Below are 27,994 nucleotides of genomic sequence, written 5' to 3'. Positions count from 1 at the left end.
TCAAACAGATATAGTAAAGCATTCTGTTGGTATTTCACCGATAATAATTACCCCTCTATTTTGTGATAACAACATCCTGAGCATCTCTCTGCCCTGTGATACTGACAATTACTCTTCGCCCAAACATCCCCTATCTTGCCATATAATGCAGGACTGCGGTAACTATGTGGCTGATAGTTGGCCACAGTTCCCAGCACCTGCAGACTTTCTCGTGTTTGCAGTCTCAGTGGTCCGAGAAGTCGGTTCCCGTGCAGCATAACCCACCCCAGGCCTGTCCGGTTCCCCTCGGTCCGTCCCCCGAGCCCGCCGCAGCTCCCGCGACCTTCGCCCCCCCCGGTCACGTGGTCGGGCTGACCGCAGCATCGCGCGCGCGCCCTCGCTCTGCGCGTGACGTCGTCAACGTGCGCCGGCAGTGAGTGCGCGAATTGCTGTCTTACACAGGGCCGGCGGTCCTCGGTTCGGCGCTTAATCATCCACGGACTCTCAGTGTGAGCGGGCCCCGCGATGGAGTACCTGATCGGTATTCAGGGCTTGGACTTCGTCCTGGTGGCGTCTGATACCGTGGCTGCCAGCAGCATCATTGCCATGAAGCACGGTAAGGCGACGGTTGGGAAGGGGTAGTCGGCACCAGTGCCGTACCTGGGCCTTAGCCTGATCTACTATCCGCGGCTCAGTGATAACACTAGTCCAAGTAATGCATCAATATTCCCTGGTCTTTTTCTCGCGTGCTTCGCAACCAAAAGCCGTTATAAACTGGTGTTGACATCTGGACTCAAGCAACACACATCAAAATTGCTGGTGAACGCAGCAGGCCAGGCAGCATCTCTAGGAAGAGGTACAGTCGACGTTTCGGGCCGAGACACCTTCGTCAGGAGCGTTCACCAGTAACTTTGATGTGTGTTGCTTGAATTTCCAGCATCTGCAGAATTCCTGTTGTTGACATCTGGACTGGCCTGTTGGGAAGGTCGTGGGATCAGACGCATTTGCTGCACTCAAAGGGCATCATCCAGTCACTCAAATAGAAGAATACAATCTTATTGAGGATAAATAGGATTAAAACGTCAGAATGGATGCTGTGGGCCAAAAGGTACAGCAGAGAAACTGGCCAACTGTATAAGTCTGTAAGTAATGTGAAAAGCGTTTTTTTTCTAACTCAGGTAATTATGGAAATCTGTTCCCAGCACCTTAATGGGTAAATCTCTTCATTTGGTTGATATAGTAGATAAATTAGTTACTGGTGAAATTGATTCCAGTGAGGTTAGATTCCCATAGACTTTTCCAAAAGATTTTTAAGTTTGTACAGATGACTTGATTTTGATTCATCTGATGTAATATATTTAGTGTTTCCATTCGTTAAAAAAAGAAAACGAAGTAAATTCAGTAACTGAGAATATTGACACAAGTTACATTAGCACCCTGCTTGCTATTGGCAGTGTTTTGTTGTCACGGTGCCATTAATCTGTCAGATTTTTACATTTCTCTGTACAGAAAGTCTGTTTTGTAAAATGCATTTGATTTAAGTTATACGAAATTAGCCCCCGCTGATGCTGTCAAAAATTGTTCATAAATGCTAAAAATAATTAACAGGCTTTTTGGAAATACTGTTGTGGACATCTAAAGTATTTCTCTAATAAGCTATAAGAGCACTGAAAGTATTGCCTTTGGAAGTTTGATAACTAGTGTTTTTTAAGTTGCATTTTAGGGTGCCATCTGAGGTTCCAATGTAAGTACAAATTTGATGCATAGAGTTCTCTGTAATTAATATGATACACAGAAGGCTGACAGGGCCTAATTAATTCTACTGATCCACAATATTTGTGCCCAGCCATCACTTTCCACATGCCTTTTAGTGTGTTCTTGAGGTCTTGCTTCTGTGTTACTAAGCAAAATGAAAGTGAAAGAATGGCTGGGAAGGTTGAACTGCCAGTTTCAAAGAGACAAAATGGAGATTAACATTTTATTGAAGCTATACAACAAAGGCTTTAAAGGCTTCCATTCCAGCATGAAAGAGAGAATTAATAATTGTTTAACTTTGTAATTTTGTTTTTGCCTCTGTTAAAATTCAAGTCTCTCACTTACTGAATTCTTACATTCAGTGTAAAAAAAAGGCATTAATTGTCGGATGTTTCATTTCTTCTATCCAATTTCATTAATAAATACATCTTAAAAGTACAGTGATAGCACTTTCTCAAGTTTGGGCAATCTTTTCAAAGCTGGATTTTATTCCGTCTTCTGAGTTTGAAATGTCTGCTGATTTTGAACAAAGATTGGAGCTATTTGAGTTTTTGAAGTGTGTATGTCAAATGGCATAAAGCTACCTGCTTCACTAGTTTTGCAAATTTTTAATTTATGAAGTCACATTGTCCTCTCAATGGCTATTGTATTATTTTTGAGTGAAATGTTCAGCTCTTCTGTTCATTAGCATTTGTAGATTTTATTTCACTTAGCTAGGTGATTCTAATGTTTATTAATGCCTTGTGATTTTTGTTATTTCATTTAGATTATGATAAAATGTTTAAACTGAGTGAGAAGATCTTATTGTTGTGTGTTGGAGAAGCTGGAGACACTGTCCAATTTGCAGAATACATTCAGAAAAATGTACAGCTTTACAAAATGCGAAATGGTGGGTAATTGTTTCTCATTTCATCTTTTATGCTCAGAACCTAATTTAAAATGCTGCTTAGTTTTTAGAATTGATAGCAGTTATGTACTTGCTTTGAGAAAGTGACTGAAATGTTTATCAAGAGGTACCTTTTGTTAGTATTCTCCTGTGTTTCACTTAGTCTTGGACAACCCTTGAATCAGAGCTTTAAGGCTATCGTGGGGCCATGGTTCTTTGTTCGTCGGGTGCCATGTCATATGATGTATGCGATTATAGTCTTTCCAGACCATAATTTTTCTGCAGAAGTGATTTGCCATTGCCTCCTTCTGAGCGTATCTTTATAAGACGGGTGACCACAGCCATTATCAATATGCTTCAGAGATTGCCTGGCGTTAGTGGTCACATAACCAGGACTTGCACCAGCTGCTCATATGACCATCCACCACTGCTCCTGTGGCTTCATGTCACCCTGATTCGAGGTGGGGGGGCATTAAGCAGGTCCTACACCTTGCCCAAGGGAGGGAAGGAGCGCTTTGCATTTTTGGCAGAGATGTATCTCCTCCCCACCACCCAACATGACTCTAGGGCAAACTTTATAAGAGAACCATATAACAATTACAGCACGGAAACAGGCCATCTCGGCCCTTCTAGTCCGTGCCAAACTCTTACCCTATCCTAGTCCCACTGACTTGCACTCAGCCCATAACCCTCCATTCCTTTCCTGTCCATATATCTATCCAATTTAACTTGAAATGACAACATCGAACCTGCCTCAACCACTTCTGCTGGAAGCTCATTCCCCACAGCTACCACTCTCTGAGTAAAGAAGTTCCCCCTCATGTTACCCCTAAACTTTTGTCCTCTAACTCTCAACTCGTGTCCTCTTGTTTGAATCTTCCCCACTCTCAATGCAAAAAGTCTAACCATGTCAACTCTATCAATCCCCCTCATAATTTTAAACACCTCTATCAAGTTTCCCCTCAACCTTCTACGCTCCAAAGAATAAAGACCTAACTTGTTCAACCTTTCTCTGTAACTTAGGAGATGAAACCCAGGCAACATTTTAGTAAACCTCCGCTGTACTCTCTCAATTTTATTGACATCTTTCCTATAATTCGGTGACCAGAACTGTACACAATACTCCAGATTTGGCCTTACCAATGCCTTATACAAATTCAACATTACATCCCAACTCCTATACTCAATGCTCTGATTAATAAAGGCCAGCAAACCAAAAGCTTTCTTCACCACCATATCCACATGAGATTCCATCTTCAGGGAACTATGCACCATTATTCCTAGATCCCCCTGTTCTAAAGCATTCTTTAATGCCCTACCATTTACCATGTAAATGAACAGACTGATCAATAGCTTAAATGTCCCAGGCAATGTTGTGTTGCAGTATTGTTTGATTCAATTTACTGGCTGTTATCTTTTTTGTTAAATACTTTATGTTGCACTTTTAAAAGTACTAAAACTTCTTTTGCATCTGGTTTGGTAGCTCAGCAACTGGTGCCTTTTTCTCAGGAGTTCATATTCTTAGGTGACAATAATAACTTCCTAAGCTACATATTTAAATTTTGTGTCTCATTGCAAATCTTTGTTTGCTGAAGTTGCATTTGCTGACGACTATCTCAGAATTGTCAGATTGAATCATCTTGTGTAAATAATGTGGGGGGGGGGTCACGGTAGCATAGTGGTTAGCACAACACTTTACAGCACCAATTCCCTCCGCTGCCTGTAAGGAGTTTGTGCGTTCTCCCTGTGACCGCATGGTTTTTCTCCAGGTGCTCTGGTTTCCTCCCACAGTCCAAAGACATGTATTGGTCTTTGTAAATTGTCCCGTGATTAGGCTAGGGTTAAATTGGGGGATTGCTGGGTGGTGTGGCTCGAAGGGCCTATTACATGCTGCATCTCAATAAATAATGTATTGACAGCTGCCAATATTTAAACATTTTGTACATTAATATCATGAAAGCCAAGGCCAATATTATATTGTTGAGCCTTGTTGCCATATTTTACAGCTGTTCGGGTAACAGAAATTTACTCATACAGAATTCGTACATTACCACCCAAGATAGAATAAAATTTACTCGAGTTTGTGGGAGAAATAAAGATAAGCAAATAACGCAATTTTTTCGGACTAATTTCTTGACACGTGCAGATGATATGGCTTTGTATTACAGAAAATCAAAGATTCAGAGTACATTAATATCTAGGTATGTATACAGATACAACTCTGAGATTCGTTCTCCTGCAGGCAGCCACAAAACAGAGAAACGCCATGGAACCTGTTCAAAGAAAGCATCAAACACCCAACGCGCAAAAAAAGAACAAATTGCGCAAACAGCAAAAAGTGAGCAAACAACTCATAGGATATGAAACATCGAACCAGGAGTATTCCGTTCAGCTCTGCGCCGCTGGCCAACTGCAGACCACAGAGCTCATCTTCACTGAGTCCGTATTGATTGTACCGATCAAACCACTCAAAAAAGTAAGCAGTAAAGAGTAACCAGAAACACATGCAACATGAACCTCAAACTCTCCCAGAAAGAGTCCACAGCCACAGGGATCGCCGATCAATCCTTGCAACGTGGAACACAAGACTCCTGCACTTTCCCTCTGGCGGCAGCGAGTGGGAGGGAGAGGAAAAAGGAAAAATGGGCAGACGGTGCTCTGCTGTCCTGTCCTCTGCTCTCATCTTAGTCAGCTTCAATTTTGCTCGCTGCCTCAATTGGAGAGAAGCATTGGAGTCGATCATGGGCTCGCACCCCATGTCCAGACTTCCAGGCCGCACTTTCTGCTTCCAAACTCACTGATCTCCCTCAGAGACAATGAAGCACAGATCTTTCAATCAGCACAAAGAACACACCATCAAAATGTAACTCACAGGTTTGAATCACATGCAGCTTAGTAGCAGAACCCTATTTGAAAGAAGTAAAAGTAGTAGTTTCGTGAACCATCTGCAGATCATGACTGTTGTTCGCTGGTGCATCCACATGCAATCCTAACCTGTTAATGTGGGATCACCTGTAATTGACTTGCAGCATGAGTGCATTTTTTAAATGCTTTATGCCTTAACTTTGCTTTAATAATATGCAATTTTTTTTTCATAATGAATAATTGGAGATACTCTTCGTCTTGTTCTAATTGTGGCATTAAGATCTAACATTCAAAGTAAATTTATTATCAAAGTACATATATGTTACCATATACAAACCTGAGGTTCGTTTTCTTGCGGGCATACTCAGTAAATCCAAGAATCATAATAGAATCAATGCAAGACTGCAACCAATGAGCAAAAGACAACAAACTGCAAATGCGAAAGAAATAATAATAAATAGCGAGAGCATGGACTAGTGAGTCCTTAGGTTGTGGGAACAGTTCAGCGATGGGGCATGTGAGGTTACTTGAAGTTGTTCCTCTGGTTCAGGAGCCCGATGGTGGAGGGGTGTTAGCTGTTCCTGAACCTGGTGCTGAGGCTCCTTTACCTTCTTCCTGATGAAAGCATGACCTGGGTGCTGGGGGTCCCTGATGATGGATGCTGCTCTCCTGCCACAGCACTCTGCAGATGTGCTCAGTGGTGGGATTAGCTTTGGTGTAATAACACCCTCATTCAATTATTTGTTACAACACAATAACAGTTAAGAGATTCAGTTTCTGTTTAGCTCTATATTCACTTTGAAATTGCTTCCATGTGCTGGGATTGAAATTGGGGCACACCTAGCCAGCCAAGAAGTTTGATTCAGTAAGTGAAATGTTCAGTAACCTATCAAAAGTTCATATACTTTCTTGGCTTGATTATTGTTGATTGTTGTAAAGAAATTTGAAATAGTTTAACTAAAGAATACAATTATAAATTAGTCTGTTTGGTTAAGAGCTTCATTTGTTACGTTGCTGCATAGGTGAACTTTTCCAAATTGCTTTTTTAAATACATAGAGTTTCCACTAAACTTAGCATGAGCATCAGGTTTTAGACTAGGTCGTGGCAATTGCACTTGCACATGAGAACTGGTTCTTCTATCTTCTGTTCACTGCAAGTTCTTTATCTTAACTGGTCAGGTATAAAGCAGGGCCCTTAGTATTATTAAGGATCCTTCCACCATCCTCTTTGACTTTCTACCATCAGGCAGGAGACTACAGAGCGAAAAAACAGGAACAGTCAAGATGAGAAACAGTTTCTTCCCCCAGGCCATTAGGCTTTTGAACTCCCTGCTGCATCATTTTCGAAGTGTCACTGGTTAATCAGTTCTATACCTTACAGTATTTAATATTAATGCACTTTAGTATGTTATTTATGTGTGATTCATCTGTAGATTTTTATCCTTGCCTTCATAAGTTATCGTGTAATACGGTTCTTTACACCGTGGTTTGGAGAAATGTTGTCTCATTTTTACAAGATGTACATGTATAGTTAAATGACAATAAACTTGACTAACTGCAGACAAGTTATCACTTTGCATCTTTTCAAATTTTAAGAAATACTGAGAAATTTGCATTCTCTGTGGCTTTGGGCTGTCAGCTGCTTTTTCCAATTTTTTTTAATAGCATTTCTAATTTTTCTGGACTATATGGACTACCACCATCATGGTTGGTATCAATGAAATGACAAGTTGCTCTGTTGACTTTCATTATCGATAGAAAAGTAGCCTAGCCTTGATTTAAATTCTATTTTGTCATTGGCACTCCATCATATTTGCGCATTTACTTTCTTGAATGACAGCTTTCATTTCTGTAAGAGATTGTAAGCTTTTCAGGGCTTTAGATCAGGGAATTTATACTTGTAGCAGCTATTGATATTTTGCTGACAGCATTTCTTTACACAAAGTCATCCCAGTGCTCACTTATTTGTTGGAAGAGTGGCTTGTTACTTCAGTAGAGTACCTTTCCAAAGAACCAGCAGCTTTGATGGCATCTCAATCCGTATTCCTGACTACTGCTTCCTCATTTGTTATAAATGTGTAGCTCAGGATATTTGTCTTTGACCACTTTGATTAAAGTGGTGGCTATACATTTACCTTATCACATTGGGCAGGTCAATCTCTATAATTTCCTATGTATTTTGTTTTCTGAAAAAAATCGGATATTTTCATATTTATGCTTGCACATCTTCATTTTAATATCAGCTTTATCAACTTTGCCTTGCCAAATATATGTAGAATTAAAATTAGTATACTTTTTCCTCAGCAATACTGTTGTGAAGCTTTCATTGCCTTACCACTAATTTTGCCTTCTCCCCACACTGTAGCTTTAGGGTAGTTTTTTTTTCATGAAAGCTAAGTACTTCTGGAGCACTCTCAAAGCACCTTGATATCTAACAGTAGAAACAGTCATCTCCAGTTGTGGGAAAGAATATTGTATGCTGATGAAGTGGATAAAGTTCATATGAATTCTGCTTATTACTTACTGAAACTTGGCCAAATAACTTCCACACATCCCGTGGGATTAGTTCCAGGTCTGAGCAATGCTCCTTTGCTTTTGGTAGTTTTGTGAAAAGGCCTGTTGACTAGGATACTACGTTTCTATGAGTAATTCCACAGGACTCTTTACTTCCACTTGAAATGACATGGAATGCAAATTTAATATCTTGTCCACATCTTGGGGTTCATCTTACATGAAAAGCAGCAGTCAGCTAAGTTTGGTGTTCTGTGGAAGCTCTAAAACAGCAATTCTGTGGGTGTGGGAGGAAAACAGTTTGTGGATCGGGGAAAAGTACATTTCATCAAAAGGAACAGGACAGGATAAATTCTAAAATGTCCATTTTGAATTTATTTTTGCAAATATCTGATGAGGCACAATCAAAAAAGTTTGATTTTAGAGATATGGTAGAGAAATAGTAGAGATTTGCTTTTAGGGTTGTTTGCCAAGCCTGGAGGTTAGGTCGTAAACGTTTCATCACCGGTTGAGGTGACATCATCAGTGTGCATTTGAGTGTTGTTTCTGCCTAGTGCTCGCATTTATAGTGGTCTGGCTTGACAGGCAACCAATCAGAACAATGAGTCGGACCAGTATAAATGCAAGTATGACACTCAATTGTGCACTGATGACGAAATTCTTGCGACTTAACTTCCAGTCCCTATAAACAAGCAGCCAATCCAAACTACCGTATTCTCTCCCACTTTAAATAGTAAAGATTTGCCAGTAAGCATAAAAAGAAGTATGGCATTGAAGTCTTTCCATGCTGTCAACCTAAATTATGGACAACTGCTATAGTTGGATGTCAACCACAACTTTCTTCAGTGTTTGGTTAAGCGGACACAATTCTTTCTTCACCATTTCAGTCATTATATATTGTATAGATGAATAACATTGTGTAACATTTCTTCACTGTTGACCCCACAAGCTTTCAGTAAGATGACCAATTGTAATCTCAACTCCTTGTGCCTGCCTCCCTGGTAATCTTTCACCTGCTTACCAAAAAATGCATCCACTTCTATTTTAAGAATTGACATATTCATAGTTTTCAAACTTGTGCTGCATTTGCCAGATCTTCAGCTATTTACTTAATCTATTTATATAGTTTTGCAGCTTTCTTACATCCTCTTTACAACCAGCTTTACTACCAAGGTGATATCAGCAAATTTACACCCAAACTTTTGTGCCGCCTTCATCCAAATTATTTAAATCAATTGTAAACAAAAAAAAAAGAGTTCCCAATACTGACCCCTGTCCTATGCCATTTTGCTACGTCTTCCAAACTAGGAAAAGACTATTTATCTCTATTCTCTATCCTGTCTTCCATCCATACCAATATATATCCTTCTACATGTTGAGCTATCATTTTCTACAGTAGACTTTGATACAGCACCTTATCAAATGCCTTTGGAAATCTCAAGTATATTTCATCCTTTTTTATCCCTTATCCACAACAGGTTACTTCAAAGAACTTGTGTAAGTTGGTTAAACATCATTTCCCAATCAGTAAAATATATCGTCTTGTCGAATTACCTTAGTTTTCTAAAGTAACCTGTTAGATAATCTAACAATGGCTTCTGACTGTTTCTCAATGACAGATGTTAATCCAATGGACTTTTTGAATAAAGGAATTACATTATTATTTATTAATCTAACAGGACCTTCCCCTTGTCCAGGGAATTTTGGAGGTTAAAGCCAATGCATCAACTATTTCACTAGCTATTTTTGAAAATTTAGCAATGAGTGCAGTATTAATATGAGAAAGGAAAAGGTGCAGTTTTGTTCAGAATTAAATATCAATTTATAGATAAAATTTGGTGACCTTTCATCCTTGTTTCATCTTAGGTTATGAACTGTCTCCTACGGCAGCTGCTAACTTTACTCGTAAGAACTTAGCAGAGTACCTCCGCAGCCGGGTAAGTAAGCTGAACGTCGCTACTAAAAGCTATAGTAAAAGTCTAAATTCTTCCTTTTTAGGAAGGAGTTCAGTGCATAATTTTAAAGATTTGGTTTTGTATAATGTTACAGTACATAATTGGGCTTTTAAACCTGATCATTTTCCCCTTGAGTAATAATCTTTTCTTGAGATCTTGTTTTTTTTTTTATTTCTTGAGCTGCAGTGCAGAATGAGCCCTTCCGGCCCTTCGAGCCACACCACCCAGCAATTCCCCAATTTAATCCGAGCCTAATCACAGGACAATTTACAATGACCAATTAACCTACCAACTGGTACGTCTTTGGTCTGTGGGAGGAAACCCACACAGTCACGGGGAGCATGTACAAACTCCTTAACAGGCAGTGGAGCGAATTGAACCCCAGTCTCCTGTAGAAACATAGAAAACCTACAGCACAATACAGGCCCTTCGGCCCTCAAATCTATGCTGAACATGACCTTACCTCAGAAATTACCTAGGGTTACCCATAGCCCTCTATTTTTCTGAACTCCGTGTACCTGTCCAGGAGTCTCTTAAAAGACCCTATCATTTCCGCCTCTTCCACCGTTGCTGGCAGCCCATTCCACGCACTCACCACTCTCTGCATTAAAAATTTACCCCTGACATCTCTGCCATATAATAGGAATATACCAATTAGGCCAGGCTGGCACAAAGCAAATGCTGCTCCCCTCCATTTTCTCTTGCTAATGAGATTTTAGTCCAGAAAGTTCTTATCTAATGGGTTTTCTACCCTAAAACTTGGTCAACACTTTACTGTAAAGCTTTGTGCTAACCACTAAGCTACCATGCCATCTCGTTAAATTGAGTAGGTAATGCGCATAACTAATTTGGATTGCATTCAATATTAAGTTTTTTTTAACCTGTTTCTGTCCTATAGTTAATTAGCCCCTTTGAGTAACTTCCATTTTGTTATAAAATGTGAACCTATGGGAATTCACTAGAGTAATGTTATTTACCCATATTATCATAACATAACTGGGATAGCTCAAATTTACAGTACCGAATACAAGCTCAGTTCAAATATCATTAGTGTTTGTTTCCCCAGAGCATCTCTATGTATTATTATTGTTATTAGCATGGTACATCTTTTCTGAGGAAAAGTCAGTGAGGGCAGATTTATAAAATGTCCTTCTCAAGCATATATTGTCCTGCAGTTTGATTTAAAAATAATATTAATAAATCTATGGTATCATATTTGCACATTTATTTTATCAACTTGGAGTATGTTTTTTTTAAACTTGAAGATATTAATACTGATGTTCCATTTTACAGGCCCTCATGAAACAGGGAATCCACATTGTTGTTAGCACAGTTAGTTTTCCATAGCTAGTTTGTCAGTAAAACTTCAAAAATGTGTATATCTGTAGCTATTTAGCTGTTGTTGATATATTTGTGGTTGTGAGCATTTACTGCATTCTGTTATCATTCATTACTCCCTAAGTTGTCCTTTTGTGGCCAAGGTAATACAGATTAGTCTTGGCTTCATTATTTGAAAATGTGTATCTTGCCCATGTGGTCTTGTCTTTTCATCCCAGGGGATTCTGTCCTCCGGAGATGCAAAATAGACTGTCAGTGGTACAGTTGCGTAAGATACAGAAATCTATCCATTGTGCAGTGTCATACCAATATTTCCAGGTTCTTCAATGTGGGTTTTCATTGGTGTTTTCAATTCCTAGTGGATTCAAGTGGGTTAATTAGGTTATATGTAAAAGCTACTGTACAGGTTTCAGCTGTGGGTTGGGCTAATGAAAACAAAAGGTAAAAAAAAAAGGGCTCCTCTGCATCGTGCTTAAATTAGACTTTGTAAATTCAAAATGTTTATTAACCCTTTTGGAATATTCTGTCTGAAACTATTATCTTACTATGGAGTTCAGCTCTGGCTTTAATGCATCTGTCTGGGTAAGTATTTTAGCAAAAGACACGTTCCTCTTTACTCTCCACGCCCCCCCCCCAAGCCCATCCCACTTCACTCCCAACCCTTCAAGGAAAACACATCTGTCCGTGCCAGTGGTCTCCCCGTTGTGCAGTCCATCTGGAGTAGGCAGGCTGTTGGGCAAGTCCAGGCATGGGCAGGCTGCGGGGATCAAACACTGGGGACTTCAACTGCACCTCACGACCTCCACTAACCAAAATCTTGTTAATTACCTTATTATAGAATTTATTTTAATCACTTGTAACAAGTCACAATTACCATGCTCCAGCAAGGGAGCTCAAACCATTCACAGCATTTACCTGTGCCATATGTTGCTAATCACATGATCAGTGACAGACATCTAATCAGCGAGCCTCATCAGCCCCCCATTGCACTCTGCACAGAAGGGTGGGCAAAACATCCCAATTAAATTATCCATAATTGATGATGTTGTATTGGCACTGAACCTTGCCCTCCCTTGACACCTAACGTTTTTTAGTGAGCCAGCTGTTTAATTTTCCCTGGTGGATTGGAATTGTGATCTCAATGGAAGAATGTGTTTCGAGTGAGCTAAAAGATGGAATAGCATTGATGTCCCAGAGCTGTAGTTGCTGCCTGTTCTGGATCCTAGACAGCACAACCAGCTGCAATTATTAATCTGACTCCGCCCCCACGAGTGATAAAATTCATGATGCTTAGTGTGTTTGACAGGGTGTTAACCTCAGGAGTCTCAAATGTGATTGGAGATTATAATATAAGATTTAATATTTTTGTCCTAGTTTTGGAATAAGTTAATGTCAGAACATGTCAACTTGGATCATTGGTGAACAGGTATTTTGTGTGAAACCTATTTACAGATTGCTGTCCGAATGAGGTGGGCGAAATCAGTGGGCAAATATGATTCCGATATTCCATTTCTTATTACAAATAGATTAACGTAATCCAGGTATTTCACCATTGGTAGAATGGCAGTCTTGCGTGGTTGAACGCACATTGAATCCTGAATGGTATAATAGTAACATCACATTAAACAAGTCTCAGCTCGTTCAAATTACGTTTCTCAGTTCAGACGTGTGTCAGTCTTCCAGCTAATAGACCTATGGTTTAGATCATGCCAGTGTTAGTTTTGTTATATTGATTAATGGTAGCATTAGAACATGCTCAAAGCCTCAGTGCAGAACCTAGCCTGAATATGTGATATTTCCTTTCAGGAAATTTGAGGAAAGTTTTCTTTTTATTTAGGCAGCATTCAATTAATGCTTATTGCTATGCAGAAGATAAATCACCAAGAAATGTAGTACTGGTCAAGCATATTCATAAATAATAACCACACAAAATGCTGGAAGAACTCAGCAGGCCAGGCAACACCTTTGGAAAAGAGTAAACAGTCAACATTTTGGGCCGAGACCCCTCATCAGGACTGTTGAGACTCTTTAAGTAATAAATGAATTTTCCATAAAATCAGATTTAAGTCATAGTCATACTTTATTGATCCCGGGGGGAAATTGGTTTTCGTTACAGTTGCACCATAAATAATAAATAGTAATAGGACCATAAATAGTTAAATAGTAATATGTAAATTATGAAATAAGTCCAGGACCAGCCTATTGGCTCAGGGAGTCTGACCCTCCAAGGGAGGAGTTGTAAAGTTTGATGGCCACAGGCAGGAATGACTTCCTGTGATGCTCTGTGCTGCATCTCGGAGGAATGAGTCTCTGGCTGAATGTACTCCTGTGCCCACCCAATACATTATGTAGTGGATGGGAAACATTGACCAAGATGGCATGCAACTTAGACAGCATCCTCTTTTCAGACACCACCGTGAGAGAGTCCAGTTCCATCCCCACAACATCACTGGCCTTACAGATGAGTTTGTTGATTCTGTTGGTGTCTGCTACCCTCAGCCTGCTGCCCCAGCACACAACAGCAAACATGATAGCACTGGTCACCACAGACTCGTAGAACATCCTCAGCATCGTCCGGCAGATGTTAAAGGACCTCAGTCTCCTCAGGAAATGGTTTTTACTTTGGTACCATTTGAGTTGTTGATAATCCAGTCAACTAGCTCTCTTCCAGACATTCTGTCACCAGCTACATTCCAAACTTCCACAATAGCGTACAACTGAGTTTAGTATTTTTATTGCTGTTGTTCCTCTCCACGCCTTGTGGCGTATGGGGCAGCATTTTTTGCTGTTTCCTTAGCATTTGTCTGTTTTTACGAGGTCGAGTTACTAGCTCAATGCTCACCCCGGCACAGATGAAAAACATGTAAAGAGCTGGCCAGATTTGAACCCGGGACCACTTGCCTGGAAGTCCGATGCTAGCATCACTACACCACTGGCCGGCTGCTATTATTTAATTGGAACATGGTTATTATATCTAGAAATTAGCAATTTTTTCTTTTTAAATGTCCTGCTAAATGATTGGCTCCTTTAATCAACATGAGTTAAAACTCTTGTAAAATTTATTATCAGAGTATGTACATATCACCACATACAACTCTGAGATTCTTTTTCTGCGGGCATACTTAATAAATCTATAGAACAGTGACTGGAAACTGGAAATAAACTATGCAAATGCAGATATAAATAAATAGCAAATCCTCCACGTAATTCTTAAACTGAACAAAACATTGAGGTAACCAGCAGCTGACCAGAAAGCTTTTGGCCAAATCATTTAAAAAAAAATCTAGTGTTTGTCAATGATTATTTGAACATGAGACTGCTATTGAGAAATTGCCAAATTGCAGACTGTGAATGGCTGAGTTGGTGGCAGAGCACTTAAACAGATACAGGTCCTGTTAAAATTCTAATCTCAGCCATCTGCTGCACTAATGTGTTTTTGAAACTGTGGATAAATCATGTCATAGTAATTGGCAAAATTGTTTTTGGAGACCAGAACATGGACAGATCTTGCCTACTGCTTAGGATAGTTAAACATATTTAATGATAGCACTTGGGAAGTCAGTGTTCCACATAATTATTGAAACCAAAAGATCTAGAGGATTTGGAAATCTGAAATTAAGACAATCTGCAGGTTATATTCAATATGTCAGGCAGCATCTGTGGAGAGAGTAGAAACAATTAACAACATCATGTCATTATCATTATTGTTTGCATTCTGGAGAAAGTAACATTTAATGCCAAAAAAATCAGATGAAAAATCTGTTTTCCTGATACTGAGCCACAGACCATTACTGCAAAAAGACCATTAAACTTTTGCACAGTACTGTAGTAATTGTACTGCTGCAAAAAAAAGCACAAATTTCATGACATATTTGAGTGATGATGACCCTGATTTTGATTGGGTCTCTGTTGTGGACTGAGAGTCGGAAGGCAGCAGGGAAAGGGGGAATCACGGTTGGGGAACAGGGGAAGGAGTGGAAAGCACCAGGTAGATATTCTGTAATCAATAAACCAATTGTTTGGAATCAAATGACTTTGCCTGGTGTCTCAGGGCTGGGTGCGTATGCACTCCCACCACCCCCTGCCCTGGTACTCATTCTCGGCCACCTGTCTCACACCCCTCCTGCAGTGCTCCCCCTCACCATTCCCAACATTCTTTGCTTCTGCCAGATTTACAAACTTGTTCTCTGCTCCACATTGACAAATTCAATACTGCGCAACAGTCTTCGACACGTGTTTTACATGTGTTTTTGTGTGTGTGTGTATGTATGTGTATACATATATATATATAAATTACGTGTGTGTACATACCTTTTGCACAGTACTATAATATTAAGTAAGCATTTTGTTTCAGGATATAACTAACAGCGATAAAATCTAATTAAAGCTGGGCGACTGATTTCTGATGCAATGTAATTTGGCTTTTGGAAGGTGTTTTTAATTAAAATAACAAAAAGAAAAAATAGCTTGTTCTAAAAATTAATTATTGCGGTTTGTCCCATTTATAAAGCGAAGTTGTTGGCTACAACTCAATTGCATGAAATCCTTTCAGTATTATGTGATTTGATAACTGTCTTCATCCAGAGTGAAACATAAAACGATAGTTTCTGGGACATCTCACTCTGAAGATTTGACTGAGCGTTTCCTGAGATGATGTATTGTTAAGTGACATAATTTCTGCGACAGTCAGACAAGGTTGACCTTATTCTCTGTTCACTGTTTCTTTTGTAGAATTATAGGAGAAATTAAAACAAGTTTCCCAGAAGTGACCAGCATAGACTCTCTTTGGACAATAAAATTTTAATGTTACATCCTATACTTGTGAGCTGAAAGGCCTGTTCCTGTGCTGTACTGTTCTGTGTTCTATATTTCAGATCTGTGTAAGATGTCGCCCATATTTTGATAATTCAGCTAATTCCTATCCCACAAATCTACAAAATCCTAGCCTTGAAATAAGTTTCCTGAATCCCAGGCACTTGTCTTCAGTTACAAGCTAGACCTTTATTCTTTCTGAGCTTCAGTGGTAATCTCTTCCCCAGTCAGACACTTGGCACCCTCACGGCTCCAATCTATGATGTCTGAAGAAGTGGAATTGCTGTCATTGATAATGCCGGTTTTTAGAAAAGATTTGCACCAATTATATTTAATATTCATGTCTATTTAGGTCCTGCAAACTTAATGAAAACGTTCATTTGAATTAATGAGGTATTTTTATCCTCCTGTTATTTAACCCTAAGGATGCTTAAAATTTGAGGGGTTCATTCAGAGGTTAGAATGATTTTAAAAGAAAATTCAGGTCATATTCCACCTGTGGAGTGTATTCCACATTCACTTGATGGAATGATAATGCCACATTAATGCCTCTTTTCTGTGATCACTTTCAAACTGAGTAAATTCTTATCGCTGAACGGCTCCATACATTGAATAGTCTTCGCATTTGAATAATCAGAAGTGCAGCTGTAAAATAGTTGCATGTGGTAGAGATGAATTGCCAACTATATTTTTTCAGCTTTCCCTATCAGCAGCAATATCAAAGGTACAGTCAGGGCCAAGAAACAGTCCTGCCTTGTATGCTGCTTAGTTTAATTGTCAAATTCCTTTCCAAATGATTTTGGTACCTTCTACACAGGATTGTTCACATTATAGGGTTGCCTCTGCCAATGTTTTTGCATCTTTAATCAATCTTGAAAAGGTGGCATAAATCACTTACTCACTGACTTAACACATTTGCCAGTCTTTGTTTATGTATCACACTACATTTCATCATGTGTGTTTCAATCGTCTTTAGCTCTTCCTTATATACTGTACCGCTTAAACGCTGATATTTCATTATCTATTTTGAAGTGACTTGTTTTTTGTAATTTTAAGACAAAATCTTCCACAGAAAGATTTAATGTTTCAAAGTATTGTATTTTTATTGGCATCTCTTAAAGTGCTACCCATTCAGTCTTCAGAATTCACTCAAGGAATTTGCTGTCAAGGAATATGGACCATTATGGTGATTGAATACTTCAAGGTTATTTGGCATCATGAAGTCTCACAAAAGTTTATACAAGTAATTTGTACCATGTTTCTATATTTGAAATACTCAGTTTTTAATGCTCATAAATATGACTGGTATGGAGCTATATTACTAAAAGCTTCTGGGTATTCTGAGATTTTCAGGGGATTTTTGAGAGAGAAGTTGGAGATTAAGTATTAAGTGCTGAATGAGCCATCATACCCGCATAACTTTTGATTCTGTAATTCTTATTTTATTTTATATAGAAATACAGCGCAGAATTTGCCCTTCTAGCCCTTGTGTTGCACTACCCCAGCACCCTCGACAGCCCCAATTTACCCCAACCTAATCACGGGACAATTTACAAGGACCAGTTATCCCACCCTGTATGTCTTTGGACTGTGGGAGGAAACCAGAGCACCTGGTGAAATCTCATGGGTGGGGGGGTGCAAACACTTTACAGAGGATGCCAGAATTGAACTCCGACACCTCGGGCATTACGCTACGCTAACCGCTACACTGCCATGGAGCCCCTGAATTGTCAAGCTAGTATGTTAAATAGCAAAATGAACAATAATGTTTGTCGCAAGTGAATTTATAAGATTTTTATCAGCACTTGGAAATACACATTATTTCTGTGAGTCTTTGCAACATACTTTTTGTATATTTTTATCCTTGGAGCAACTAATATTAAATTTGAGCCTGCCCTTTAGGTGTTTGTATTGAATTCTTGTGCTTTAAATTCTGGCACTCAGTGACTCTTTGACTACTTACAGCTGCAGCAGAAGCTAACATAGTGCAGTTCTGGTAATTGAAGAATTACATAGGGAAGTAGCACCCCACTGCCAAATTTATATTGATGATTAGATAAATCAGAATTACTTTCATTTCAGATAGTATGAATGACCCATATGCTGTAAATTGAAGGAAGCATTGAAGCTTCTGAAAGGACCTCCATTGTTTTGAAAGACTCCATTATATCTGAATTAACATATTTTAAGTTCTTCATTTGTGGCAACAAAGTTGGTCTCTTACCATTACTCTGAAATGCATTAAAATGTTATTTAAGCCATTTCATTTTTGGAGAATATTACTGAAATTAATCCTTTGGCTACATATTGAGTAATAATGTGTCAGGATTACAAGATGCATGTAATCAATTGCACATAGGAAATCATTAAATGTAACCTTTTTAATTAAAAGCTGGTGCAAGAATGAGTAATGGGAGGAACTGTCACTGTACTAAATAATGTGGTTTAATACTGTGTGTATATACATTTTACACTTGTTTATTAGTTACTGTAAAGATAGTGAATACGTTAATGACATATGCTGAATTGTGCATGGTGTGGCATAAATTTGGCTCACATACACCCAGAGTCCATTGAACAGGAGGACTTGGTCCCAATATGGTTCCAAAAAGGCTGAGGAATAAGCATCGAGCCTATGGCAGGTCATGAGTCTCTATCCCAGGATTACGCTGGTCTCTAATTGACTCACCTTTAAGGGTGTTTTCAACTGAAGATATTTAAAATCAGTTATTGAAGTGAGTTAATTAAAATAACCTTCAATTAAAACACACATGACTGGAGACACTTAATTAAAAACATAAAACATAATTAAAAGAAAGATTTTTCCACGTGCCTTTTCTATTCAAGTCAGTGACCCCATTCTTGTGAGTGGACTTGCACAACATATGCCAGCCTTGGCTGGCATAAAGCCAAGGATCCAGATGCAAAATACATCTGGCGTCGGTGCACAGCAAGTTTGAGTTCTGCCCTTGGATTCAGTGCTGTATCAAGCGGCAAAGCAGGAAGTAGAATGTGGCAGAATCTAACCTCCAGCACATTTCATACTTTAGTGCTGTAGCATTCAGGTGCAGGAATCAGACGTGTGCTGACCTGTGTAAAGCCTTTAGCTGGCAGCTCTCCACACAACTGGCTGAAACATTGAATCCAAGTCTGTATTGTTGCATTCCTGCACCCCAAGTTCTCGCTCCAATTTATCCACCAGAGTTTTTCTAGATTCAACCCTGTGTAAATCCTACAATAGTAATTTTGTTCCTGCACTTTATAAATACTCATACTTAAATATCTGCATACAATGCATGGTATTTCAGAACATCTGATCTGTCTGAAAGTATGAATAAACGATTTCTTGAAGTGTTCATAGTAGCAACGATGTGCATAATTGAAAACTTTCTCTTGTTATTAATGTTTTTAAATCTCTCAGAATAATTCAAGTTCAACAGATCTATTTTGAAATCTGCTTCGTGTTTACTGCAATAAACGCTGAGTTCTGTGACCCATCTGGTGTTCTTTTAGAACAATCTAGGCCAGTGCTGCTTTACATTTAATTGTTTAGGAGTAGCATGCAGCTAAGTACAATTCCAGGGGGAAATGATACTTCACTTGCAGGAACAGTAACCTGTAATGTCAAACATTCAGTTTCATTTCATTCAAATTTATAGGAAAAGAAATCCAAGAATAACCAGTTCCCTAACAATTCACAAAAAATTGTTTGAGTTTCGGGCTTAGGGGTTTCCACCCTTTTTTATGCCATGGAGCCTCACCATTAACCAAGGGGTTTGGGAACCCCTGACTTGGGGGCTTTTTCTTCTCCCTTTTAAAGCCTGGAGTCTGGTAATGAAGGATGCCCGTAAGTGCTCATGCTTTTGTAACTTGTATGTGTGATCTGGAATCTTCCTTGCCTTTTTCTCTAGTTTGCCGATAAGACCGAAGGATAGTGGGATACAATATTTTTCTTCCTTTACCTTATTTTGTTAGAAATTGTGATTTGGTTACTATTGTAGATAATTAGAGAAAGAGAAATCATAAGAGGTTTTGTTTACTGTTTATAAATACTGATTCTTTCCTTATGGCCTCATCACAATGTACGGAACACCAACTCGGAAGGAAGATAACATTGGAATTAGATTTGGAGACAGCAAAAAGCTCACTGCTGCAATGATTAGCCCACTTAGCTCAACTGGTCAAAGACTAATTTCCTTTTCTATATGATATATCTGCAAGTCATTTCCATCTTCGTCAGTGTTGTGAAATTTCATTGTAGTTTGATGCTGATTATTTGAGGGAGGGCTGTCTTATTGAAACATTTCCATGGCCTGTAATTTATACCAAGATGCCTATCCACTGAACTTGCTCTTAACCTGGAGTGGATTCCCTGGCATTAACTTCCTTGAACTTCCAAGATGTTGTGCTCATCAGTGAGCCCCTGTACAGTGTAAAGCATTTGCAGTCGTGACAAGCAAACCTTGTCACAAAATTGCTGTGATGGCTAGTTAAAACAGCTCCACAGGCTTACTAACTATCAAAGATGATGAATGTTCGCAAATGTCTCTGATGTTTGCAAGCATTCAAAAACTACTAAAAATTAAGTATTCCTTTAAACTTAAAAACAATTAATGCTCTTAAAATGCTAAAAGGCAATTAAATACAGTATTAAATGATGCAAAATAACTTTATACTTGCCCTCTTATTTTGTGGCTGCTCTTCTCCATTCAAATGAATGAACTTGCTTTTTGTGTGCCAGATCTAAACTGACCCAGTTTAAGAATAGGAAATCTGTGTTTGTTTACCCGTCTCTGCTGGAGTCATGGGAAGCAGTGTTTAAGGGCAGTTGGAAAATCTGTGATAGTATGTTGAGGACTTGTACATATTATTATTGTAAGTATCACATAGGCACTGCAACAGAGGTAAATGCCAACAATTCCACACAGAAGACCTGGGTCAATATAAGTTGTGAGCTATGAAATTGTAGTTTTCTAATGCAAGACCCTGTTCTACTGACCCTCCCTCAAACAAATGCAGGAAACTGCTATTTTACTATCTTTCAAACAGGAAATGATGGAAGAATTAGTGTGATTTTGAATGATAAAAGGTAATTAGATGCAGCCAATAAAGGCAGCATGCAAGTCTTCTCTTATTCTTGTATAATTCTCATTGCAACTAAAGCACATCTGTTGCCTGCTGCTTGTTAACCTGCACCAGTGGGTTCAAATCATCCTGACTATTTTGTCTGCACATACAGTACCTCTCCATAATGACAACCTGGCCTGTCCTGGTCATGTGGACCAAGAATAGGCTTCTTCACATGTATGTGGAATGATGTTAACCATTTCCAAAAAGTGTCGGATGTTGACCCATTTTGTTTTTCTTCAACCAAAACAATTTGAATTGATGGTGTAGACGTGGGAGAAAAATAGTATATGACTCTCAGTTCAATAAAAGGCACTTGAACTCTGCTGGTAGCTTCTGTGGGTGGCACTAGGCCCCATGAGTTTCCCCATTAGGAATAGGGTAAATCTAACTAAACTTGAAAGAGATTTTGATTATCATCTAGTAGTGTTTGTTCCTGAGCCTTTTAAAACAAAGCTAAACTGATATGCAAAAGCATTTAATACTCTAAGCTAAATATGAAGGTATAATAGCAGCTTTGTTTTTTTTTCCTGAACTTCCAACCCACAATTTATTGTATTCTACTCAACAAAGACAGAGACTAAAGATCTAATGTAACTTGGTTTTATTTTGAGGTTATGTCACCATTCTAGTTAAGTTGGGATGAACTATCTTTTGGAATTGATTGCTGGGATTGGTCAAAGAAGTCAGTCAGTGTAACTTCCTTCATCAGTATTTTATTCTTCCTCAAACTGTGCCGGCTGTTGGTGCAAGCTTCTAAAGATTTAATTATGGCTGCTGGGGGTTGGAAGAGGTCCAATATGAGATTAACGCTCCTGCTCCACTGCTCGGTGGGGTACTTCCTTGCTCTCTGCCCGAACTGTTAGCTTGTTTCACCAGATGTCGCAGAGAAACCCATCAAGAGTATGCTGCTTATCTTGTTTGTTTCTTTAACTGTTAGCTTAGTTATTATGCCTCTGTTATTTCACACAGTTTCTTCATTAACGCACAATAATTTTTTTAATCAGACATCTTTTTTGATGCCTTGAATGACTTCATTTTTTATATAAAAGCTCTGTTTAGATTATTGTACATTGATCATCTGATGTAATTTGGATATGACAGCAACCCTTTCTATCTTTGCTCGAGTCATAATTGATGTCCAAATTTCACGGTTAATTTGTTAACTATCATTCACATAATTTCTCTTGCTGTATATTTTCCTTTGCCATTTCCACTTCTTTGGGTGCTTGACTTCAGTATAAAATTCTTCATTCTTCTCAGTGTTCAGCATCAGGGACTTGCTATTTTTTTTAAATTAACATAGCATTATTTTAGAATGATAGAAAATAAATGAAAACAGGATCTTTGAATTTTTTCATAGCATTTCAGAATTTCTGCGATCTCTGAAGCTACCCATAAGATGCATGTTGTAGCTATTTTACTAAAATTACTGTGATGTACATCTGGATACATGAGGGAGACCTTTTGTTTTAGATTTGCAGTTGTTGTTTGAATTTCCCATCTGATATATTAAAGCATTGATACTTGCACAGACTGTGGAACTATGAATTATACCCTGCTGGATCCTATGTATCCCTGATGAAGGGTCTTGGCCCAAAATGTTGACTGCTTATTCTCCAACGATGCTGCCTGACCTGCTGAACTCCTCCAGCATTTTGTGTGTTACTCTTGTATACCCTACGTATATAGATTTTCAATAGGTGAGATATTCAGCAAACCCCTTCTCATTCCACTTTAACTAAGGTGCTCTCATAGTTTTCCACAAAATACACATTGTTCTTTTGCATCACTCACCTCATAAGTTTTCTTCCACTTTACTTACCGTTCACTGTTAAAAATTATGATACAGAGGAAAATGATGTTCAGCCCATGTCTATGCTTGTTGAAAGAACTAATACTAGAAGTCCAAAGCAACAAACAGAAAATGCTGGAGGATCTCAGCAGATCAGGCAGCATGTATGGAAATGAATAAACAACAGATGTCTTGGCCCAAAATGCCGACTGTTTATTCATTTCCACGGATGCTGCCTGACCTGAGTTCCTCCTGCATTTTTTGTGTGTGTGTGTTGCTAGCCAACCTAATGCTCCTTTCCATTACCAGCTTCACAACCCTGCTAGTCACAGAACCAATTACCCTTTCAGGAAGGGCTTGAATATATTGAGATTATGTCTCTGTCATCATTGAAGGCAGATCAAAAGTTTTACTCGTCTTCCTTCTGATCCTCATGCCGTTAGTTTTAAATCTATATCACCAGTTTGAATTCTTCTGCGAAGGAAAATGGGTTCTTCTTATTTACAATTTTAGGCCACTTGCAATCTTGTATTTGCTTAGACCCTATCTTGTGTCTCACTGTTCTGTTGTCTACTGTCAGTAATTTGTTATCAGCTAAAGGCAGGAAAAAAACACACTTTGGACAAATTCATAGCAGCTGCATGAAGGCAGTGGATTGGAAATGCATAAGGTTGGTTAGGTTTTCTGTGTACATGATAGCTGTATCACTTGTCATTTTACAAACCTAAAATACACTGGACCACTTAAGCAATACTCGCTTTTAAAAAGGTGGACTTAAAATTGAAGGTTTATCCCTTTTCATTAAATATTGAAGAACAGACATAAAGCGCAAGTCACACTTAACCAAGTTTTGGTTGCACAATTTAAAGAGCAGTGAACAGTTTTGAATGTATGTAATTCTCAAGCTTCACTGTGGGTTAAACCCAGTAGAGAGGCATGGTGCCACTAGAAAAACTGATAATATAATATTTTGTGTTTTGTAACCACATCTTAAGCTTTAATTCCCATTAATAATTAATATGAAACCAGCAATATATTTTCTGGTTATTGAATCTAAGGGAAATCATAATGACCTGTACTTCAATATCTTTGGCATAAAGGAATGTTAATGAAAAAAAGATTGGATCAAAGCCTCACAGCTGCTCAGTTAAATGTTTAGTCGGTGATACTTGAAATATTTTAATTCAGATCAACAGTGATTATATTTATGCAGTAACTCCAATTCCCATAATCATCTCTATCGTTGTGCTGTGCTTCTGAGTATTTTTTGTTTGTTAAGAAGCCATATTAATTCTAAAATTGAAACAATTGCTTGTTTTCCAGTGGCTAATCAGGATGTGAGCAATGCAGTCGGAATGTATTTAGTGCTGCTTATCACGATCTAAGTTGGTTTGCTTTGAATGATGATCGCGCTCCTCCCATTTTGTTTTAAAGACACCCTACCATGTGAACATGCTTCTAGCTGGTTGTGATGAACATGAAGGCCCTGCACTTTACTATTTGGATTACCTGGCAACTTTGGCAAAAGCCCCTTTTGCTGCTCACGGATACGGAGCTTTCCTGACCCTCAGTATCTTAGACCGATACTACAAACCAGGTGGGTGCATCTGTGGTAAAGAAAATATTGTAATCGTGTTACATAAATGCAAGTCATTATGTTCTGACCCTTTTTTTAAACTGTTTGGCATCACTGAATTTAAAATATTTTCTGTACAAAAGTCTCGGTTACACCACAGTAATGATCTGTGAATATATTGTTTGCTCGTGCAGACTTTGCTTTTTGCCAGTGTCAGTCACCAATAACTTTCCAGTTCTGTCTTGGTCATTTAATTATGCTAATTTAGTCAGCACTGACTCCTTAATTCAGCAAAATGGTTAGGCAACTAATTCAATGTTTATTGGTATTTTGTTAACTTAATCTATTTGAATACTCGGTAGCTGAGCAGGGTATAGTTGCTAACTTTATTCCAGTCCAAAGGTCAGTTTCCAGAAGGAAGTGAATTGTTTCTTCTGAAGCGGCCAATGTACATTTAGTGAAGCCAGCTGTGCAAAGCTGGTTGAAGTCAATCTTCCATACACCAGATAATTTTAAAATTAGGTTGGTTTCCTATTTATGATAAAATGGTTGATTTTTGTGAATGATCATTTGGTAATTTAGTTCTTATTTATCGCCAAGACTAAGGCTGTGGAGGCATTTCTGTCATTTAAAATGTACAGAAAAAAATCTTTAGAAGAGAGGAAAAGACAAAGAAGAAATTTTAAAAAGTGTATCCTCATGCCAAGTTTTTTCTTCTTTACAGTATTAAAACACATTGTAATCCTTTCACAATTAGAATTTGATCTTCTTTTGCACATTCCAAAGTACATTTGGACAATCTTTCTGAAGCATTTTAAATGTAAGAAAAAAAGCTTTATTTGGACTTGTGCATATGTAATTGCAATAGTATTTACTAACAATTTTTTTTAAATTTTGACAATTAAAATTAATTCTAGATTCATGTGTTTCATTTCTGGACTTTTAACTAGCTATGGTTTTAATACTATCGTTTCACCTTTAACTATAGCTTGTAAGAGTTTTAACAGCCTTGAATTTCTTTTAAAACACCCAATGAATAAAATTGTTCTCGATGTGTTAAGTGGAATTATCTATATCATGTATCCTTCTGGAAGAGTAAGCACAGGTCTTTACTCTTGGAAGTAAAAAGCACGTGTCACTTGCGTTGATGAATCTAATGCTCAGCAGGAGGCTGGTGAAAGAATTGCGCTAAGAGCAGCCAGCATCTGCAGATGGAGCTCATTACCCTGTTTGTAATAAATTGAATCTAAGAGGTGCCTGTCTTTTTCCCGGGTTTGGACCAGGAAAAGGAGGCGGGTTCTGATGCGTTTCGATTTCCAAAAACTAATTGATTCGTTCCATCTTGCAGTTTGAGTGGGCCTGATTCTGTTTAAAAAGCCTGCTTTACATATGGACTGTGTTCAGCTGTGAGTCAGATAACTTCTGTTTTCTAGTCTGGACTTTATTTAATTTTGTAAGGGGAGGGGGATGGGGGCTTGTTTTTATTTTGAGAAGATTTCAAAATTGAAACAATGTGTTCGCAGATCTCACGCGCGAAGAGGCAGTGGAGCTCTTGAAGAAATGCTTGAAAGAGGTGAGATCCAAATCTGAATGGAATTCTATAAGAAAATTTGTTCTTGTATAAAGACATTGTTCACCTCTGGGGTTTCTGAAACTAGCTGCATATGTTTATATTTTCACACATTGACATCAAAGAATGAGGAGAATGCAGTTTGGTCCTTATAATTTTCTCCACATGGTGTTCTCTGAACAGGTAGCATTAGGTTTGCTCAGTACAGAGGGTTCCATTAAAGGATGCTTCTAGGCTTTTACTGAGTTTTGAAAATATGAGCTGCTCTGGTTAAGTACATCCCTCATTTAGGCGTGTGCATCCTGGCACCCTGAAGGTGGCTGATGTTGTTCTGTCGTTTAGAAAAGCTGGCAAGAACAAGCCCAGAAACTGCAGGCCAGACAGTAGTGGGCAAATTCCTGGAAGAAATTCTAAGGAGCAGGATCTAGCAGCAGAGACTGATTTAGAAGAATTAACGTGGCTTTGTGCATGGAAAGTTGTACTTGACAAACTTGTTAGTTTTCTGAAGTGGTAACTAAAAAGGTATACGAGGGTGGGGTAGTAGATGTCTATTTGGCCTTTGATAAATTCCACCTGGGCAGGTGCTGTGGAATCCAAGGAGAGCTACTTTGGTAGATTCAAAATTGGCTTAACGGTAAGAAACAGGTTGGTGGTGGAAAGTAGTTTCTCAGTGGTGAAAGAGTCGGCTAGCACATTGGCCTTCATCGTCAAAAGCGTTAAGTATAAGAGTTTAGGGCATAATGTTGCAGTTGTATAAGTCAGTGGTGAGGCCACACTTGGAGTACTGTATACAGTTTTGGTCGCCCTGTTATAGGATTCAACTGAAACAATTGCAGGAAAAAAACTGGAAAAAAGCAAGAGAGTTTTGAGAATGTTGTCAGGACTAGAGGGCCTGAGTTACAGGAAGAGGGAGGCTTTGCCATGTCTTTGTTCTTTGGGGTGCAGGAGAACTAAGGGTAAACTTAGAGGTGTACAAATTCACAAGGGACATGAACAATAGCAGTCTTTTCTCCAGGTCAGATAGAGGGGAAAGGTTTAAAAGGGACCTGAGGGGCAACTTTCATATGAAATGGATGATGAAGGATGGAATAAGCTGGTTGAGGCAAGTGTAATGGTATCATTTTAAAAAACACTTGGGTAGGTAATGCAGGGCGAGCACAGGAAATTGGGACTAGGTGGGTGGGTGCTATAGTCAGCATGGGCTCATTGGGCCTGCATCCATGCTGCATTCCTCTGACTTATTGATTAAATGGGAGTGTAGACTTTCATTTGACTACTTTCTTTATTTTTCCCCATATAATTGTAATGCTGCTTTTAATATTTTCTGGGAAACCTCAGTACACAGTATGAAGGGTAGGTACCCCTATTTTAAAACATGGCTCTTCCATGCTGTGGTAATATGGGGATTAACAAATGTTCATTGTATACAGTGTGCCCTTTTACTCCATTGTACCCCATCTTTCATTGTCATAGCTGGAAGAAGTTATTTCTGTATGGAGCCTCTATGTGATTAAAATGTATCAGTTGACAATGCTCAGATTCACTTGTAATTATTTTGTCTTTTCAGATCCAGAAGCGATTTATTCTGAATCTTCCCTCCTTTACTGTCCGGATCATCGATAAGGATGGTGTTCACGATATGGCGCAGATTTCTGTGTCACAGATATAATTTTACCCTTTTTTGGCTTTTTTTTACTTGTAGAAATTTATTATGTATACAGACCCAATAAAGCCTGAGGTTCACTAAACTGTGGAGTTTATTTGAAAATACGACCTTGCTTATACACAAACACAAGATATTACACTTCACGTTTATGTTGATACA

At 38.6% G+C, this 27,994-nt stretch overlaps 1 protein-coding gene across 1 annotated transcript; it reads left to right on the top strand.

Moving 5' to 3' along the window:
* Positions 1 to 393: 393 nt before the first annotated feature.
* On the top strand, positions 394 to 27,917 carry psmb2 (proteasome 20S subunit beta 2). The gene is made up of 6 exons (XM_063033654.1): positions 394 to 595; positions 2,501 to 2,623; positions 9,863 to 9,933; positions 24,458 to 24,620; positions 26,123 to 26,172; positions 27,737 to 27,917. The coding sequence occupies exons 1-6, from the start codon at positions 505 to 507 to the stop codon at positions 27,836 to 27,838; spliced, it is 600 nt and encodes a 199-aa protein (XP_062889724.1). The 5' UTR covers positions 394 to 504; the 3' UTR covers positions 27,839 to 27,917.
* Positions 27,918 to 27,994: the final 77 nt, after the last annotated feature.

Source organism: Mobula hypostoma, chromosome 26 (assembly GCF_963921235.1).
Source record: "Mobula hypostoma chromosome 26, sMobHyp1.1, whole genome shotgun sequence".
Classification (NCBI taxonomy): Eukaryota; Metazoa; Chordata; class Chondrichthyes; order Myliobatiformes; family Myliobatidae; genus Mobula; species Mobula hypostoma.
This window is presented reverse-complemented; position numbering and strand designations above follow the sequence as displayed.

Excerpts from the sequence above, each read along its gene's own strand:
- psmb2 (XM_063033654.1), top strand. The coding sequence starts at position 505 with ATGGAGTACCTGATCGGTATTCAGGGCTTGGACTTCGTCCTGGTGGCG. Across the intron at positions 24,621-26,122 it reads AGACCGATACTACAAACCAG|ATCTCACGCGCGAAGAGGCA; the intron begins GTGGGTGCATCT and ends ATGTGTTCGCAG. Across the intron at positions 26,173-27,736 it reads TGAAGAAATGCTTGAAAGAG|ATCCAGAAGCGATTTATTCT; the intron begins GTGAGATCCAAA and ends TTGTCTTTTCAG.